The 19,781-nt window shown below is 32.1% G+C and overlaps 1 protein-coding gene across 2 annotated transcripts in view; it reads right to left on the minus strand.

Moving 5' to 3' along the window:
* PDS5B (PDS5 cohesin associated factor B) overlaps nt 1–19,781 on the minus strand; it is a 219,276-nt gene that overhangs the window by 137,257 nt on the left and 62,238 nt on the right. The window contains exons 4-8 of one of the 2 annotated variants that reach the window (XM_051986480.1): nt 18,027–18,230; nt 10,315–10,401; nt 10,103–10,200; nt 8,467–8,593; nt 6,033–6,113 (exon numbers count right to left, since the gene is read on the minus strand). In XM_051986480.1, the coding sequence (XP_051842440.1) occupies nt 6,033–6,113; nt 8,467–8,593; nt 10,103–10,200; nt 10,315–10,401; nt 18,027–18,230 (597 nt within the window). Of the gene's footprint in view, nt 1–6,032; nt 6,114–8,466; nt 8,594–10,102; nt 10,201–10,314; nt 10,426–18,026; nt 18,231–19,781 lie in introns of those variants that run through there. The other variant, XM_051986479.1, reaches the window with a different exon arrangement.

Consider the following 19,781-nt stretch of genomic DNA (forward strand, 5'->3'; position numbering starts at 1 on the left):
TCCTAGAAGAACAAAACATTTGAAAACTGGAGTAAGCAGCAACAGAACCTCAAAGTATAAAGTATAAAGTCTATAGGATACCCACTGCTGCAGTTGTGTAATAAAATGGACTTTTAACTTAACTTCTTCCAAGTCCAATGAAATTAGTTCTTACATTAAAAAAAAAAAGTGATGAATATAAACAAAAAAATCCCCTAATATGTCTGTATATTATCTGTGTGCACAGGTATGATATACACACGTTCTGGTAACAATTATGTAAAGAAAGGAAAAGCAAATCAAAGGGGAGCAAAATTCCAACAAGATGGGAAAAGGTCACAGAATGAAGGATTTTGATTTTTTGGGAGGCGGTCTTTTTAAGGTTTGAGATAAAATTTTAGAGCTTTTGTGACTATATATATCTTTGTGGTTAAACTGATAATTTTGGAAAATTATCATTATATAGATATATGGATAAAATGTTATACTTAAAGAGAAAGGAAAATCTGATTCTGAATTCTGATAACTTATAACTATGTGACCCTGAACAAATCAATTAACATCTTAGCCCGAGTCTTCATCTGTGAAAAAGAGTAGTACTGTCTCACATGATTCCAAGGATCAAAGATAATACATGTAAAGCATTTTGCAAATTCTAAAACATTATATAAATATTAACTACTGCTTTTAACAAAACAAGGAAGTTTATTTTAATTATATTTACAAAATTTCTGAATAGCTGGCCTTCAAGGTTGAAAGTTGTTTTTTATATATTATTTGAATGAATAAATAAAAAAAGCATTTATTAGGGCACTTACAATGTGCTAGGTACTACTGAAGATACAAGCAGAAAAAGAGCTAATATATTAATTTAATGGTACTATTATCCCCACTTTTCAGATGAAGAAATTAAAGCTGAGAGAGGTTAACTTGACTTGCCTTTGGTTACACAGCTATTAAGTGCCCAAGGCAGAAATCAAACTCAGATCTTCAAACTACAAGTCTGGCACTACTCTGTAATAAGAAAGTAATAGAGAAACAAGAATCTAAAAATGGGGGGAGAAGAACCAATTGGATGAAACTCTGATCTGACAGTTCTCTTTATCTTTCTCACCATAGGCTTCTGAAAAAAGCATGACAGAAATAAAAACTAAAAAAGGTTAATTCTCTTTCTATAAAGAGCAGGAGATAAATGGATGTCATTTTGAGGTATTAATGATTGGGAAGGGATTTTTATCTCATTGATTTTGCATTTCATGTAGAAATAGCTTCTTATAACAAAGCTTATCTTCTTTTTTCTTTTATTCTCCTAGTCAAAAATAAATGGTCAATATATGTTTTCCTTTCTTACGTTTGCACCAACACCAATTATCAAAAATTAATGACTTTGTAAAAGAAATTCTGCTTTAAGTCATAGCCTCAAGAGGAAGGCCAACTGTCTTGCTTTGGTAGACCACTGTCACAGAAAAGTAGTCATTCAGGCCTAAAAGATGAAGTTAGGAAATGAGAAAACACATAAATAAAGTTGTTTTCACCCAGAGCAAAATGGAACTGGTCAAAATAGAAAAAAAATTTAGTCAAGATGACAAAAACAAGCCTGTACGAGTGATTGTTACTTCCTTAATAAACTAAACTTATAACCCCAATTATGTACATCATGTTATATACTCACAAAATAAAAAGGATACTGTTTACTTAAATGCTCCCAAAAGCAATAAAAATATTATACTATCATGACAATCATTAGTACACATATTTTAAATTTTTAAGATTACTTTTTAAAACAAAGTGGGCCAAAATCTTCATAAGGCTAAGACATTGTTATTAATAACTGAAGTTATTTCTTTTCTAAATCCTTATTTTAAAGTTTACTCTCAAGAAGGACTTTACAGAAAATGAGACTGGACTAATTTTTTTCTTCTTTTTTTTTGGCTGAGGCGATTGGGCTTAAGTGACTTGTCCAGGGTCACACAGCTAGGAAGTTTAAAGTGTCTGAGACCAGATTTGAACTTAGGTCCTCCTGACTTCAAGGCTAGTGCTCTGTCCACTGTGCCACCTCGCTGCCCTGACTAGATTAATTTTCTTGTCAAGACTTGTCAAGATGGGGTAGCTATTCTGTTCTATCCTGGGGGGGGGGGGGGGGGGGGGGGAGGGGTACTTTCTATGTTCTGTTTAGATTTGAGCGGATATAAATTCAGGTCCAGTCCCTCATTGTAATATTCATTCCATCATTAACGATTAACCAATCAGAATCAATTGCCACCCTGTGGACAACCATTCTTCAAGGACATGTAAACTGAGCCCCACTGCCATGACTGTCTTTGGTTTAAGAGAGAAGCTAAATGACCATCTTTTTATTCAAATACTGGCATCATTAGTAAAATGATTAATTATCCAGATTTGTCTTAAATCTTTTTAAATGCAATGATTTATAATAATTAATGATGACTATGATAACTAATAACAGACATTTCCCACAACTTTTCTACTTTCATCCCATTTAACATTATCAAAAGCACATCCAGAAGGGGTAAATCACAGAGGTTTGATAGTAAAGATTCCCTCATATTTAAATAATAGAAAATCATCTGTAGAAACTCAGCATCAAAACTGGAAGAAAGGATAAGTGTATACAGCATATGTGCCTAGGATAACACATCTTCCTTATACTATCTTGAAGTTCATAGGCTAGATTTCTTTCTTAAGGACCATATTAATTCCTTTTTTTGAAGTAAGTACAAAAGGCCATTTTTTTTGCCTCATTTCTTTCTTTCCTAGCCTTAATCACTGAATGGGCAGTTGCCTCAGTCAAACTGAAACCTATTAAAGACTTTAGTTGAAAAAGGCCAACATCTCTTACAGTATCTAGAGTCACCTCAAGTCATCCCGATCTATATCTGGCCACTGGATCCAGATGGCTCCAGAGGAGAAAGCTGGTAACTTTGCACAGTCTTCCCTCATTCAAATCTAATTCACTTGTGTATCAAGGCATCATTTCCTTTGTCATGGTTGTCTTCGAATAAAATGTAAAAATAAATGTCTTTTTTTTTTTTTGAGAAAATCAAGAACTACAAATGTTCATTTGAATTTGCATAATACCATTTTCTCTTGGTTCTTTTCCTCCTGACTACTTCTCATGTTCCTTTAATGGATTAATATTCTCTCTTCCTCCTTTCTTTTCTATCTCCCTTCGACAATAGTTCAATTAGTCTAACTTCAATGCTCATCTCAATAGACAACTTCCATATGTCTATGTGTGTGCATGTGAAGACACACACAACTTAACAATATATCCCTTGAGTTGACCAACTGAGTATGAATTGATTCTAGAAAAATTCTAAAACATACTATTAAAAAGATAATTAGAAAACATCTGGGAAAGGAAGTGATGGTCGCAATGCCAGCACAACTTGATTTCAGGATAACTTTCTTTTTTTAAAGTTATTAATTAACAGATCACAGAAATATGATAAATGTTTTAGCAAAGTATTAAATAAAGTAACCCCATTCTTGAAGAAAAGATGGAGACTATGAACTAAATAAGAATATAATTAAATAAATTAAGAAATGGTTAAATGACTTGACCCAAAGAGCACTGTAGTCATACCAACTTAGAAAAAGATCTTCAGTGAAATGCTCTGCTTGGACGTGTTGTGTTTGATTTTTTTACATCAATGACTTAGAGATGGTAACTGGAAAGGATCCTAGAAATCATCTGCTCCTTCATTTTATAGGAAACTAAAGCTCATGGAGATTGTGATACATCTCAGATCACATATCCCCATAAACATTAAAGTTAAAGTTCAAATTCCATTCTCTTAACTTCCAGAGTAGCACTTTTCCACTGTTCAATGCTAACTCATCTCATCTCTACTTGACTACAACATCTTTACCCAAGCACAGCGGTAAAAATATACACTGTCTACCTCACAAGGTATTACACGACAATGGATGTATAAAATGCTATGCAATATCAATGTGAACATGAATAGCACTGAACTTGACTTAAGTTCAAATCCTACCTCAAACAACTAATAGTTACATGAATATAGACGGATTACTTAATATCTGAGTCTCAGGCAACTTACTAACATCACCTACAAAGTTATGGATGGACTACAATCTTCCTCAACCAAGGAAATAACAGATCCTTGACACAATTACATACTATAATTATTGTGTACTTTTCTAATGTAAACATATAAACACCTTAAAAGCAGAGGCTGTGTCTAGCTATCTTTATAATCCCTGTATAACTTAACACTATTTTGTATTATGTCACTAGTGTCGTTTCTGACTCTTTTTATGATTCCATTGGGGTTTTCTTGGAAAAATGTGGTTTGTTATTTCTTTCCCGGTTCACTTTACGATGAGGAAACAGAGGCAACCAAAATTAAGTATCTTGCCCAGGATCACACAGCCAGCTAAGTACTTGAGGCTGGCTCAGGAAGATGAGTTTTCCTAATTCCAGGTGTGACACTGTGTTACCTAGCTGACCTAATTTGTACATAAGAGAGATTCATTATGTATGGAAGGCATGCTCCTCAAAAATGAAGACACAAAACTATGCATAAGGGAAAAATACCATATTAAATAATGGAATAGCGAACCAAAATGATATTAATAAACTAGAAAACTGGGCTGAATCTCTATTACAATGAAATTTCAAAAAAGAAAAATATAACATTTTATACTTGGATTCAAAAAAGATAAATTTCACAAGTACAAGATGGGAGAGGCATGATTAAGTATCAATTAATTTGACAATTATCTGGAGATTTCAGTGAACTACAGGTTTAATATGAATCAGCAGTATGTTGTTACATGACAGTCAATGTGACCTTGGCTTTTATTGAGAGACATAGCAACCAGGGATGTCATGGAGATAGTTCCACTATTACTCTGCTCTGTTCTGACCCCAACTGTGTTGAATTCTGATCATCACATTTTTAGAAAGGAAAACAACAAGCTAGAGAGTGTCTTAAGGAAGTCAACCATAATGGTAAAAAGTGATGAAATAACACTGTATGAGGATCAACTGAAAGAAGTAATAGTATTTAACTCAAGAGAAGGAAAAAACTCAAGAGCAATGTGGTATAGTATCTTCAAGTACTCAAAAGTCTCTCCTTTGAAAAAAAGAATAGACTAATGTTTGGCCCAAGAGAGCAGAACTCAAAATCGAAAAAAGGAAAAGTCTGCTTCAAGTAAAAAATAATTTCCTAACAATGAAAACTATGCCAAAGTGAAATGGCCTGCTTTTGAAAATAGTGTATTTTCCCCATGTTTGAAAAATTCACAAAAGACTACTTTTGGGGTATTTTATTAGAACCCTTTTTTCAAGTGTGAAATGCCCTTTTCCAAATATTCAACAGCACCCTATTACTTCTGGAGCAGAATTTAAAAACTGTGTTGGCAGGAAGTCCTCTACCGCAAAGTGGCTTAGACTTACCTTTGTAGTTTTATTTCACTCTACCCAGTTCATCCATCCTTCATTTTAGTCAGAAAAGCATGCTTCTTATCCACAACATTTAACTATATTATCTCTTTTACCTTTGCACAAGATGACTCCAACATTGGGAATACATGACCTCTCTATCTCAAAAATTTCCTAGTTTCTTTCATATACATTTCAACTTAGGTATCACCATCCCCAATACCAAATTGTGTCTAATGTCCCTGCTTCTATTTTAAGCACTGTTTCACAAAAGTACTTTGTATTACTTTGTCTTTATTTACTTAGTGGTTTTAGTCACTAAGAAGAATATAAATTGCTTAAGAGCAGGAACTGCTGCACAGTACTTTGCATAATGTCAGCATCTTAATAAGTGTTTGCTAATAAATTCTATTTCTAAAGAGAAAAAGTAAACACAAATCATCAAAATCATCAATAATATTAGAAACAAAGTGATAAATCTTTAGAAAATGAAACGAAATAATTATTTCTTTAAATAGAAGGGGGAAAGGAAATATATGATTTCTGTATGTGTAATTTCTTAAAATTTCAAAACTTCTGCCTACATTAACTGACAACAAAGTATATATTCAATACTTACATTAGTAATATACGGTTCAATAGCTTGAGCTGTTCTCTTCAGTAGAGCCTTGGCCAGGTCATATGCTTGTTTGTTTAAATTCTGAAAAATATAAATATAACAAATACCTCTAATCAACATAAACTAATAAAGCATTTCAATTGTTTTCCGGTCACTTTCAATTCTTCATAACCCCATTTGGGGTTTTCTGGGCAGAGATACTAGAGTGGTTTGCCACTCCAGTTCATTTTACAGATGAAGAAACTGAGGCAAACAAGGTTAAGGGATTTTATCCAAGGTAGTGTCTGAAGACTGTTTTCGACTAAAGTCCAGTGCTCTATCCACTATGCCAACTGGATGCCCCATGGGTAGATTAGAGGGGTGAATTTAATTGATAATGAAAATATTAAGCTGAGTTTACTTCAGAATCAAAGACAAAATAACATACTTGTGACACCTCTCTACCACTGTATTTTTGTGTGTTAAGCTCCTTGACAGATAGAACTCGTCTCTTCCTATCCCCAGCATGTATCATATTGTCATGTATTTCGTAGGCATTAAGTTCATACAATTGTTGAACTCCTTCCTCATAATAACTAGCTGCATATTTTCCAGAGCCCTTTTACATATATTCCTTCAGGTGACACTCAACATCCATTTTATAAATGGAAAACAGAACAAGAAAATAATCCAAGTTCACAAAGCTGGTACCATCAATGGAATTAAAACTTTGGTTTTCTGAATGCTAGTTCTATGATCTTTTCACAAACTTATACTACCTTATTTATATGCATACAGCCTGAATTCCTACATAAAATGGTTAGATCCTTTATCCATCTATATTCTTTCTCCTTCTTTATGATTCTTCCATTCTTAGAAACAAAAACCTGCTTCTCTTTAACGGTTCCAGTCCTAGAGCTTAATATTAAGAAACAAACTACAGACAGAAAGAATCACAGCTTTAGAATTGGAGAGGAGCTTCTAGACTCTCCAAAAGTAAAGTTTAAATTCTGGTTCAGTCAAAAAAAAAAAGGGGGGGGGGGGGGAGGGAGGAGGAAAGACAACCCTCAAAAGAGGTATCTTCTTGAAATATTAATATTAAATGCCAAACCAAAAAAAAATTGCCTTCACGTTGGAGTGGGTGCTAAATCTACAAGTTTAACAAAGCCCAATTCTTTATACTGTGTGTGTGTGTGTGTGTGTGTGTGTATGTATTCCTAGAAAAATTCTTCCTTATAAATCTCTCCTCCTCCACTATAAAGTTTCCTTTCTCTCTTTCTGTTGTAGTGTTCTTATACATTAATATATAAGACTCATATAAATACCTTTAACTCTCAGTTCTTCAGGCAACTCTCTGAGACTAAAAGTTACAGAAAGAAAGAGTGCAAAAAGGTATAAAATGGTAAGATAGTTTTCTTATCCAAGAAGTTCCCTATATTAATGAAATCATATGCCCTATCTCAAAATCTATTTCATTATTAAACTAGCATATATATAAGGACTATTTAACACAAAAGGATGTAAGTTTCAAAACTAAAAAAAGTCTTAAAATACAATTACAATATTCTTACTAAGATGCCAAGAAAATTCAATGAAAAATTAGTCATATTTGATCAGATACATATGAAACTTTTAGTCACAATTTTAATTATCAATTATTTGAGGAATATTAAAACTGTAATACTTCAATAAAATTATGTTAATATTTATTATAAACAAATTAATTCTTTTGGAGCTGTAAAAAACAATAAACAGTTATTCCCATAATAGAGGAAAACCAGAAGTCTGGAATGGAAAACAGTCCAGAGGAGGAGAACTTCTGAAACCAGTTGAAACTAGGTAAAACTGGACAAAACAAGTTGTGTATTTAAAAAAAATCAAAGTAGGACAAAGATCATAGCTTATCTAGAGTGCACATACTTCATAAATATTAACTTCTCCCCAGGAAGAATTCAGGCTCATTTTAATAGTCATACAATGTATGTGGCAGGAGGATGGACATTTTAAGAGGTGATAGTTGTTGGAAGATTGGGAAAGAATGTAAACTTCATCATCTCAGGATGACATGGGAGAGAGACTTCATAGCCAGGATAAAAGGATATGTCCTGACTTTTGTAAGGTGTACTTGAGCTCATTTTGAGTTTTCACATCTACTTCCTGTAATACCATACTAAAAGTTTAAATTGCTTTACTCATTGAGATTGTACATTTACTGCACCCTTTATTTGATATTCAGAATTTTATTTCCAACAAAACTGTCATTTTTTTTAAACTTTAAATTCCAGGCTACAAATATGTTCAAGTATTAAAATAATGTATATTCATAATTTCACTAGAATGTAACTTAAGAGCACAAATAACTATTTTTGTAAACCCCACACTTAACACAATGCTTTAATCATAGTACATGATTATCAAATGTTTTAAGTTAAATGAATAGTGTATTCCAATTTACCTTGTGGGCAGGCACCAGATTTACTAGAACTGTATCCAAAAGCTCCTGAGAAACAGTATCTCCCTCACAAATAATAGAGCTCATCAGATCCACCATGTGCATATGAACTTTTTGATTGTGGCCATTGCTAAAATTAGAGAAAGTTTCAATATTTTTTAGTGGATTAGGACAGCAGATAACAATTTAATCACAAGAGTATTGCCAAGCTTGTACTTTATAAAACAATAGGAAAATAATAAAGTAGGCTTTAAGGCTTTTATATCCCTTCTTGTGTTTTAAAGTATTATCAACAGAGCAGTCAATTTCTTATTACTTTATATTAATTATAACCAAATATTCCACAAAGCAATTTGAAAATTTACAAGGCAAATAGTTCTGATAAAATTCAGTGTAACAAATTGTGATGACCGCATTAGCACCCTGGACACTTTAGAATCAGCTGGAGTCAGAATCAGCAAAAGTCCTTGATCTTTATTCTTCGTGGAGGTGAATGGAATGGCAATACGGCCAGGAGTGACTCTGGCTTTCTCACTTTACCCCCTAAATCCTGCCTCAATCTCTCTATATGCCAACATATTAAAACCTGCACAGAGTAGTAGTGGGCAGGGCCACTCTTTCTCCAAGAATCTGCCAATAGAGTATTGTCCAACTGGTAATTAGCCTTAAGTTCTCAGACCTCACAGTCCATCAACTCAGTTTCAGCCCATTACAATAAATCATTTTTAATAATACATTTTTAAATACCTTCAATCCTCAACTAATCATACCAATGATAAAAGGGATAATTTAAAATAATTAACAATTCAAAATTATTTACACTGGCTTTGGAACAGATTATATATTTTTCTAAAGCATCATACTACAAAATTATACTTCATTTAATCTAATTCAAAAGTGTTATCTATTATGAAGTGGGATTCAGTCCGGGAGAAACAATGTGAATATCATTCAGAAAGAAAGGCTTGATGACAAGTTACTAAAAACAAGAATTCCAAAACCATATAATAAAGCTGTAATATGTTAAAATGGATACTCATCCTTGAGCAAACAAAACAGACAAAAGTGAACCAGGGAATCAGGAGTATATACACTCTACTTACATCCTTCAATAGGATACTTAAGAGCTCACAGATTCATTCCTCATTAGCTTTTGTGATCACCATAATCTACTACAATTACTTGTAGCTATACTACCATGTCAACAGCCAAGGAGAGGAAAGGAAGCTCTTGATTTATTAACTACTCTGATGATTTTACTTTAATAACACACACAGAATTGCACATGTTTAACTTCTATTAGATTGTTTGCTACTTATAGGAGCAGGAAAAGCAGGAAAAATGTGAAACAAGGTTTTGCAAAGATGAATGTTGAAAACTATCTTCGCATGTATTTGAAAAAAATAAAAATCTTAAAATATTCTTAAATAACACATTATTTACAAATTTACAACTGTCCTACACCTATTATGTTTATCAATATAGCTGAACAATTTACCAACTACTTTATTGTGCTAAATGACTTAAACACAAAACCTAAAGAATTTGTGAGTTTTAAAATTTGCTTTAAACCTGAAACATAATATCCAAACAAATCATATCCTGAGATAAAAATAGATATCAAACAAAATTAACTTACTTTATGACTGAAAATAAAGTCCTATAAAGCTGCGTGAAAATTTCATTGCTATCTTCTAATTCAAAGCATATGTTATAGGACTTGACCCAAGCAATGTTCTAAAATCAAAAAATAGAAAACATGGAGAGAACAATTTAACTATAAAATTTCAAAATATAAAGATCTGAGAAAAAAGTTTTTCAACAATAAAGATGAAAGGTATAAAATATTACCTCAAGTAAATAAAAATATCTATTGAACTGCGGACTTTTTGTATCTTCTAATCCTTTCAATTGTCTTGTTATAAACATAAATATATCCTTAAAAAAAAAAAAAACAGTTCAGTTACACACCAAATGAAAAGCTAAATTCTATTCATTTTTATACAAATACACACATACAAAGATAAATGAAAAATCAGAGCTATGATACAGTAAAGACAGTAAGAAATTGCCTTTCATAAGAGAATAAATTCTTAACATTGTTATAGTGCAAAAAAAAAAAAATTACAGTTCAGTTACATACCAAATGAAAAGCTAAATCCTATATTCATTTTTATACAAATACACACATACACACACAAAGATAAGTGAAAAATCAGAGCTATGACACAGTAAAGACTAAGAAATTACCTTTTATAAGACAGAATAAATTCTTAACATTGTTCTAGTGCCTAGCAGAACTTTTAATTATATATATTCATGTAAAAAATGTCATAAATGGCAGCTAGGTGGCGCAATGGATAGAGCACCAGCCATGAAGTCAGGAGGACCTGAGTTCAAATCGGGTCTCAGACACTTAACACATCCTAGCTGTGTGATTCTGGGCAAGTCACTTAACCCCAACTGCCTCAGGAAAAAAAAAAAAAAAAAAAAAGAAGAAGAAGAAGAAGAAGAAGAAGAAGAAGAAGAAGAAGAAGAAGAAGAAGAAGAAGAAGAAGAAGAAGAAGAAGAAGAAGAAGAAGAAATGTCATAAATGTGGGAAGGTAAGTCACCTAACCAAACAATGTATACAAAATCAAAGAATTCACTCAAAAGAAACTCATAAAAATTAAAATAAAAAAAGGTGGGAAGACTAACTGCTAATATGGTAAAGCTAAGCTCAGAGAATTAATCTTGGAGAACTACAGGAATATAACTAACTTGAAAAACTTTAAATACAGGTTATTTATCCTCTACCATGACCTCCCACTTCTTGATTACCACAGTACTATGTATTCTATTCTCCATGGATTCTCTCTATGAGATTTCTCTTGATTCTATTATCACCCATGAGAGAAATTGCATATAATATATTATCAAATCTTGATACATTTGTTTACACATCTCTCATATCTGCCTTTCATTACTCTCTCGAGCATTGATCAACTCTCATCTCCATAACTACAAAGATCGCCTAATTGATGCCTCTCCCCACTCCAATTCAGCTTTCACATAGATAACAACCGTGACTTTTCTTAAATAAGAAGAATCTAATTATATGGTTCCCTTTTCAATAAGCTACAGTTATGTTTTATTATCTCCAAATAATTTATCAATTTTTCTTTTTGGCTTTTAAATCCCCTCAAAGTTTAGCCCCAACCTGATTCTCCCAACTTCGTTATGCATGATTCCTTCATTGGACTCTATTTTCTAGCCAAACTCTATTCCTCACACAAGACATTCTCGATTTCTTTCCATCTCTGTGCCTTTCCATTAGCCATGCCTCATGCCTGAAAAGCAGACCCTACTCACCTCTGGCTTATACAGCTCCTGACTTTGTTTATTTAAATCTCACCTCTGACACTGGACATTGATAAGTCATTTAAATCTCTCTATTTTTCAATTTCCTCATCTGTAGAACCATAATGATAATTCTGTAGTACCCAATTCACAAACAGATCCCTCTTGACTTGTCAACTGTGCAAGCATTTATCAAGTACCTAAGTGCTAAGAATACCAAAAAACAGAGAAAAGTTAGTTCCTGCTTTTAAGGAGCTCATAATCAAATTGGGGTGAAAAGCATGCAAAGAACTATGTACAAGACAAGACACAGGATAAACTGGAAGAAATTTCAAAGCAAAATCACTAATATTAAGGAGTATTAAGTAAAGGCTTCTTATGGAAGTATATGTTATAGGCATTTTAACTTGAACTTAAAGGAAGTCAGGAAACCAGAACATGGAAAAAAGGAGGGAAAGGATCCTGGCAGCAAACCATGAAAATACAGAGTCAAGACAAAGAGCATTTTTTTTTTCAAGGAACAAAAAGTATAGTAAAATTAATTTACTGGATAGTAAAATTAATGAAGGGAAGTAAAACATAAGACAATTGGAAAGGTAAGAAGGAACCAGAGTATGAGGAGTTTTAAATGTCAAACAGAAATAACATGAGAACCACTGAAATTTTTGAGGAAGGGGATTACATAATTAGACTTTCACTTTATGAAAATCACTTTTACAGTAGAACAGGAATGAACTGGAAATTCACGAAAGAGCAATGTTACAAAAACCTAGAGAGAAGGGAATATTATGGAGAAGAGGGTCATCAACAGAGTCAACGGCTGCAAAGAATGATGACTGAGAAAAGGCTGTTACATTTAGCAATTAAAAGATCACTGGAAAATTCTGAAGAGGGAATTTTCAGTTAAATAATGATACAAGACACCAGAGAGAGTAAGTTGGGAAAGAAAAATGGAAGCTATCAAATGATTACAGTCTTCTCAAGAAGATAAGCCACAAAGAAGAAAGTTATGATATGAAAACTGAGACTGCTTGTATTAAGTCAGAGTTTTATGAGGATTGGGAAGTACAGTAGTGTTGGAAAGAAGGAAGAAAGGAAGGAAATGAGCATTTATTAAGCATTTACTACATGCCATATTGTACACTGTGCTAAGTACTTCACAGTGATTATCTCACTTGATCTTCACAAGTCTGGGAAATAAGTGCTACTATCATCTTCATTTTACAGTTAAGAAAACTGAAGTAAATAGAGGCTAAGTGAATTGCCCAAGTTCACACAAGTCATCCCAACACCAAGCCCAGTGTTCCATCCACTGTGCCACCTTGCTGTCTCCATGTTTGAGGCAATAAAAAAAAAAAAAGACCAATAGACAGAAATAGAGTGGAATGACAAAGGGGGCAATTTGCTGGAGAAGGAAGAATAGAACGGGATCATTTGTCGAAGTAGAGGCATATGCTCTGGCATAGACAAAATATTATGTAATGCAGGAATGAAGGCAAAGATAGTGGCATAAGACATCTATAAGATATAAGATAAGGACAAAGGGATAAGAAGGAATTCTCAACAAATGGTCTCAAATTTTTTTCCCCAGGAAAATGAAGCAAGATCCTTAGCTGTGTGAGTGTGGAAAGGGCATGCTATTAAAAGATTAGAGAAGGAATAAAAAGGTTTAGAAAAGACCCTGTAGTGATTGTGAATAGACTACGAAGGAATAAATGACTGCTGGGTAACATTTGAGATGACTTAACATTAATTTGTAGGGGACTTGGTCAATATGGTTTTGTGATTTTCTCTAGCTTCATTCAACATCACACAAATGGGAGCAAAGACAGTAGATGATGGGAGTAATCCAAGACTAACATTTGGTAGAAAAAGATCAATAGGAAAGTGACATAAGAGGGCAGCATGGAGTTAAGCTAGTTCACAAGATCAAAATGGGGAATGAAGGAAAGTACAGAGTGCAAAAGCGCTAGCCTGGGAAAGAAATGAAGGACAGTACATTTAGAGGCTCATGGTGAAGACAAAAATAGGTTTAGATGTTAAAGCAAAGGAAAAAGATAGAAAGATAAAGAAGATGATATGAAAAGAGAATCTCAGAGTTCACAAATTAAGAAATGGAACACTTGTGAAGCTCAAAAGAGACTATGCAAAATGCTTTCACATATCTTGAAGTGCTTTAGAAATGTCACTTAGCAGTTTTCATAATTTTTTTTCTCATTTTATTTCTAGCTTGCTTATCAAATCCTTCAATTCTTTTTGGCATCACTATTTGTCATTTAAGCAGAACTTTTTTCTTTTTTGCAGGAATGGTCTACTATTGACACAGTTTTATTATCTCTAAAAAACACATTTCTTCACTCTATAGTAGTTTAACTTTTCATAAAATTATCTCAATTATTTCTTGAAAAATTGATCTTGATATTTTGACTTTTTATTAAAGTGAACAAAATATAAAACATGTCCTATTATGTACAGGGCACTGTACTAGGCACAAGGTTAAAAGAGATAAAATGTAGTCCTTTACCAGGACCTTACATTCTAATGATAACTAAATATATCTTAAAGAACAGAATTATGTTCATATTCTAAAAGAAAAAAAAAGACATTTAAATTTTAAATAATGAATATAACTTCAAAATATAGGGGTGAAATTAGGAGATTATCTTCAAAAGAATTCCTAGGTTTAATCTCAAAATAAGGGCAGTTAAAATAAGAAAGAGATCTGGGAGAAATTAGAATTAGAAATTAGAATCTTATACTTGATACAATACATTTTTTAAATATTTTATTTTCCCCAATTGCATGTAAAAATAATTTTTAACATTTTTTAAAACTTTGAATTCCAAAATCTCTCCTTCCTTCCTCAAAGATAAGCAATTTTATATAGCTATATATGTCATGCAACAAATATTTCCGTATTAGTCATGCAACAAATTATTTCCGTATTAGTCATGCTGTGAAAGAAAACACAGAACAAACAAAAATTTAAAGTTCTTAGAAGTATGCTTTGATTTACATTCAGACTCATTCTGCTCTTTCTCTGGAGGTGGATAGAATTTTTTAATAAGTTTTTCAGAACTACCTTGGATCACCATAGTGCTAACAGCCAAGTCATTCAGTTAATCATTATACAATTATTGCTGTTCTTGTGTGAAAACTGGTTCTGCTCATTTCACTTTGCATCAGTTCATGTTAGTCTTCTCACACTTTTCTAAGTACATCCTTCTCTTTATTTCCAATAACACAATATTATCATATACCACAATTTGCTTGGCCAATCTCCAATTTCCAATTCTTTGCCTCTAGGAAAAGGGCTGGTACAAATATTTTTGTACATATAGATCCTTTTTCTTCTTCTTTTTAAAAATCTTTTTGGAATATAGACCTAATAGTGGTATTGCTGGGTCAAAGGGTATGCATGGTTTTTATAGCACTTTGGATATAATCACAACTCCATTAACAATGCGAAAGTGTAGGAGCAGCTAGATGGTACAGTGAGAGCATCAGACCTGAAGTCAAGAGGTTCTGAGTTCAAACATGACCTCAGACATTTCCTAGTTGTATGATCCTGGGCAAATCACCTAATCCCAAGTGCCTCAGCAAGGTGGGGTAAAAAAAACAAACCAAAAAAAAAACCCAATGCTTAATTATTTCAATTTTCCCACATCACTCCAACAGTTAATTTTCTTTTTCTGTCACATTAGCCAATCTGATATAGGTATGGGGTAGTACCTCAAAATTGTTTTGATTTGTATTTCTCTAATCAATAGTGATTTAGTGCATTTTTTCATATAACTATAGATAGCTTTGATTAACTTTGTCTCAAATCTTCTATTTTTTGATCATTCATCAACTGGAATGACTTGTATTCTTATTAATTTGATTCAGTTCTCAATAGAGTTGAGATATTAGGCCACAATAAACTTCTGAAGGATACATGACCAATATATAAATAATAATATCATAAACAAAGAGTAAAATAGAAGAATATAACCTTTACAACAAAAGATAAACAAGATCAGAAGAAATAAATGGGACATTTCCGATTATATAAACTGACAAGTATTTTTTCAACAAAAAGCAAGTCAGAAGGAAAAAATTTAAGTGGGAGAAAAATATCTTCAAAATTTAATTTAAATTAAATTAATTAATTAAATTAGGTAAATTTAATTTACCTAATTTAAGGTCTTATATTCAAGATATACAAACATATAAAAATTGAGTCATTCCCCAATAGATAAGCAATGGATATATTAACAGGCAGCTCTTAAGGAAAAAAATGACTATGAAAAACATACAAAAAATGCTCCACAATAAAAATCATTAATGCAAATAAAAATAATTCTGAAATTCTACTTCACACTTTTATCAGATTGACAAAGATAATCAAAAAAGAAAAGAAAAAGAAAAATGACAATTGTTGAAGAAATCATGGGGAGAGAAAATGCTAGAGCACTGATATTTATAGCTATGAATTAATACAATAATTCTAAAAAGCCATTTGGAACCTTATCCCTAAAATCATTAAACGTGATATACTTTTTGACCCAACAATAAATACCACTACAGGGTAAATACACCCCCCTCCCCCAAAGATGAAATAAAGAATATGTGTAAAAAAAAATTTTTTTTCCAGTATTGCTTATTGTTGTAGAAAATAATGAAACAAATGGGTGCATATTAATTGAGGAATGATTCAACAATCTATAACAAATAAATGTAAGTAATAATGTTACTATGCAGTAAGAGATGATAAAAGCAATAGATTCAGAGAAACTGGGAAGAATTATATGAATTTATATAAAGTAAAAGAAAAAAAAAACCAGAACTCTTTATGCAATGACCACAACATTGTAAAAGAAAACGCTTCTGATGTAAAAACACTCTAATCAATGCCATAACTAATTAGGACTTGGAAAGAAGTATGCTTTCTTCTAGGTGCAGAAAGAGAGATGTATGACCACTACAATAGTAACATTTGCTTGGCTATACTTTTGTTAAGAGAGGACTTTATTTAGAGAGATAAGAGAATGGGAGAGAATAACAATAGTGATAAAAGGGTATCCTTAAATATTTTTAAAATGCAAAGTACAGAAGAAAGCCTAGGAGACATAGACAAGTAGGGAAATGCTGGTATTATGTAATATTCATACAAACACACACACAACCACATGTATAATTAAAAAAAAAAAAAACTGTTACAGTGGGTTGAGAGCCAGTCAGAGTCAGGAAGATCTAAATTCTAGTTCCAACTTTAACACATAAAGACTATGGAAGTGAGCAAATTAATTAACCTTTTAGTGCTCTAGATCCCAGCTTTTTAAACTGTGTTCTTGTAATCACAAAACTATGATTTGTTATCAGTAAAGTATGATTTGTATATCTATTTTACATAACTATATATCTGAGATCAAGTAAAAATTTTTCAGGAAAAAAGGGGTTGCAAGTGGAAAAAGTTTATGAAACTCTGATCTAAACCAGGGTTTCTGGAAATGGAAACTCAAATGGAAAGTGCCACTAAACTGTACATAAGAATATCTCTGGGAGTAGTACATTAACTTATAAAAACAACTATTAACATTATCTATGTCCTATTCTATTTTTATCTTGCTTTGTTATATTTCCCAATTATATTTTAATAAGGTTCAAGTTGTACTGAGGTGTGTATCACCACAATTTAGCCTACTGCTGGCCACAGATGAGACACCTCTGATCTAGACAAAAACTATAAATTGCAAAGAATGTACTAATCTCTATTGGTAGAGGGAGTTTTGTTATACAAATGAAATCACATGTTCAATCCTTATCTCCTATTTCTAAAAAATACAGATTCCCGATTTCAACCATAATTTCCATTTTTCTGGCCACCTTTGCATATGGAAACATTCACATTTATTGGTGATATTCTCTTTCATAATTAAAAAATTTAAGAGGTAGCTGACAATGAGTTAAAGAAATAATACAGAGTACTAACAAGTTTTATCTTTAGGATTCCAAAAGACTTCTCAAAGAATCAAATCTCAAAATAAGAATTTCAAAAGAAAAAAGAAATAAGGGGCTTTTCTAAGCATAACAGCATTCTGAGAAATACCAAATTCTTTAATGATTACTTTGATAGTTATTGTCACACCTTAAATAAAAATAACTCAAAACAGTCAAAAACTGACAAAAGCTACAACATAGCATCAACTTGGGAAGAAATTTTAAAAATACATCATACTTGCCTTCAATTTGTCTGGTGAAGTATAAGGTGCTTCAGGAGCATAAATCCTAAAAATATCAGCAAGACAACATGCCACCAGTAAGCGAACATCTTTATCAGGATGCTTGAGGAAAAAATCTGAAGCAAGGTGTAAAGCAAGGTTTAGATATAGCTCCTTTTCTTCTTCCGAGTCCTGGTCCATATCCATGAAAGTTTTTACAACCATCTACATAAAAATAAAATCTCAATCAAATAAGAAAGTTCTTCTTATGAATAATGTTTAAGAAATATTGATTATATTATTTTATTATCAATACATCACTCCTTTTTTTATTCCAGAAACTAGAAATCATATTTCATGATTTGATTTCATAATTGGATTTTCCTATATATAATGAAGGAACCATAAGCAAAGTTATAAAATTTCAGGATTATTTAACATGATTTGGATTGTTCAGAAGATTAAGATTCATAATTGATTACTGAGAAAAAAACTCATAACATTTTATACTCTTAAAACTAAGAGTTTTTTGTTTTGTTTTGTTTCGTTTCTGTGAATACAGAGCACATATTCTAAAATTTCTAACTATTATTTTACCTTACTATCTTTTTTCCCTTAAATAATGGGAAGAAAAATAATGCAAAATAAAATTACATATAATATTCTAGCTTCCCATTTAGACTGTCAAGCCAAAAGCAAAATCTATGGACTAATTTTTCTTAAAAGAACAAAAGAAAGTTACATATATGATACATCTATGAAACATCTATGTTGTGAAGAGGGAAGGTATGCCCAGTATACACTCCCAATGTCACAAAGGGCAACTACCATACTACCTCACTGACAGAAAATATAGCACACTGGTTTATGGACTCTATTTTTAAAATTTTTTTTGCCTCAATACAGCATAATGGGTCTTATGTGGCAGAGAAAAGGGAATTAAAAAGCTACATAAAATTATATTTCTCTAAAATCACCTCATAATAAACAAGTGAATTAGAAACCATAAGAAAAATTGTTAAGGACAACAGAATCATTGAATCTAATTTAATTCCAGAATAATTGTTTACAATGACTTACATTAAAACAGTGTTAAGACATCATGGTTTAGTGTATATTCAGTCAGCCAATCAGTCAGTAGGTATATAAAGAAAGGCAAACATATTTCCTATTCTCAAGGAGCCTACAGTCTAATGAACAAGAATTAAGAGAACTTTTTAGTTAAAGGAATTTTATATTGAAATATCTATTGGTATCTAGCTAAAAGAAAAGGGTCCCCCATTTGGCTTCCACTAGGTGGTGCTACAAATGCAAATCAAAAAGTATTAGGTCATTTTTCATTTACAGCTATCAAATAAGTATAAAATACATACATACATACATACATACATATATATATATATGCAAGGCTGAAAGATAGAATGATAGAATAGAGGTGGCTTTGGGATCAAGATGTAGATTTACATCTATGTCTCTATGACATACCAAATATGCAACCATGGGCAAGTTATTAAACCTTTATGCTCTAAGGCAATTCTATAAATTAATAGGAAATTGTCCATCTTCTTCAAGGAAAAAAAATTTTCACACCGAAGCTTCCTACATCAATGAAATAATAGGTCCAAATTAAAAAAATAAAATACAATATCAAAAGGTATGCAACACTTGCTAGTCCATGCTGGAGCAAAAGTGACCTAAACTTGGTACTAGCTATTTCCATCCTACTTCAGAGTTGTTCTTCAGATAAAAAGTAGTTTGGTGACAGAGAATCATCAG

Source organism: Antechinus flavipes, chromosome 3, assembly GCF_016432865.1.
Source record: "Antechinus flavipes isolate AdamAnt ecotype Samford, QLD, Australia chromosome 3, AdamAnt_v2, whole genome shotgun sequence".
NCBI classification, from domain to species: Eukaryota; Metazoa; Chordata; class Mammalia; order Dasyuromorphia; family Dasyuridae; genus Antechinus; species Antechinus flavipes.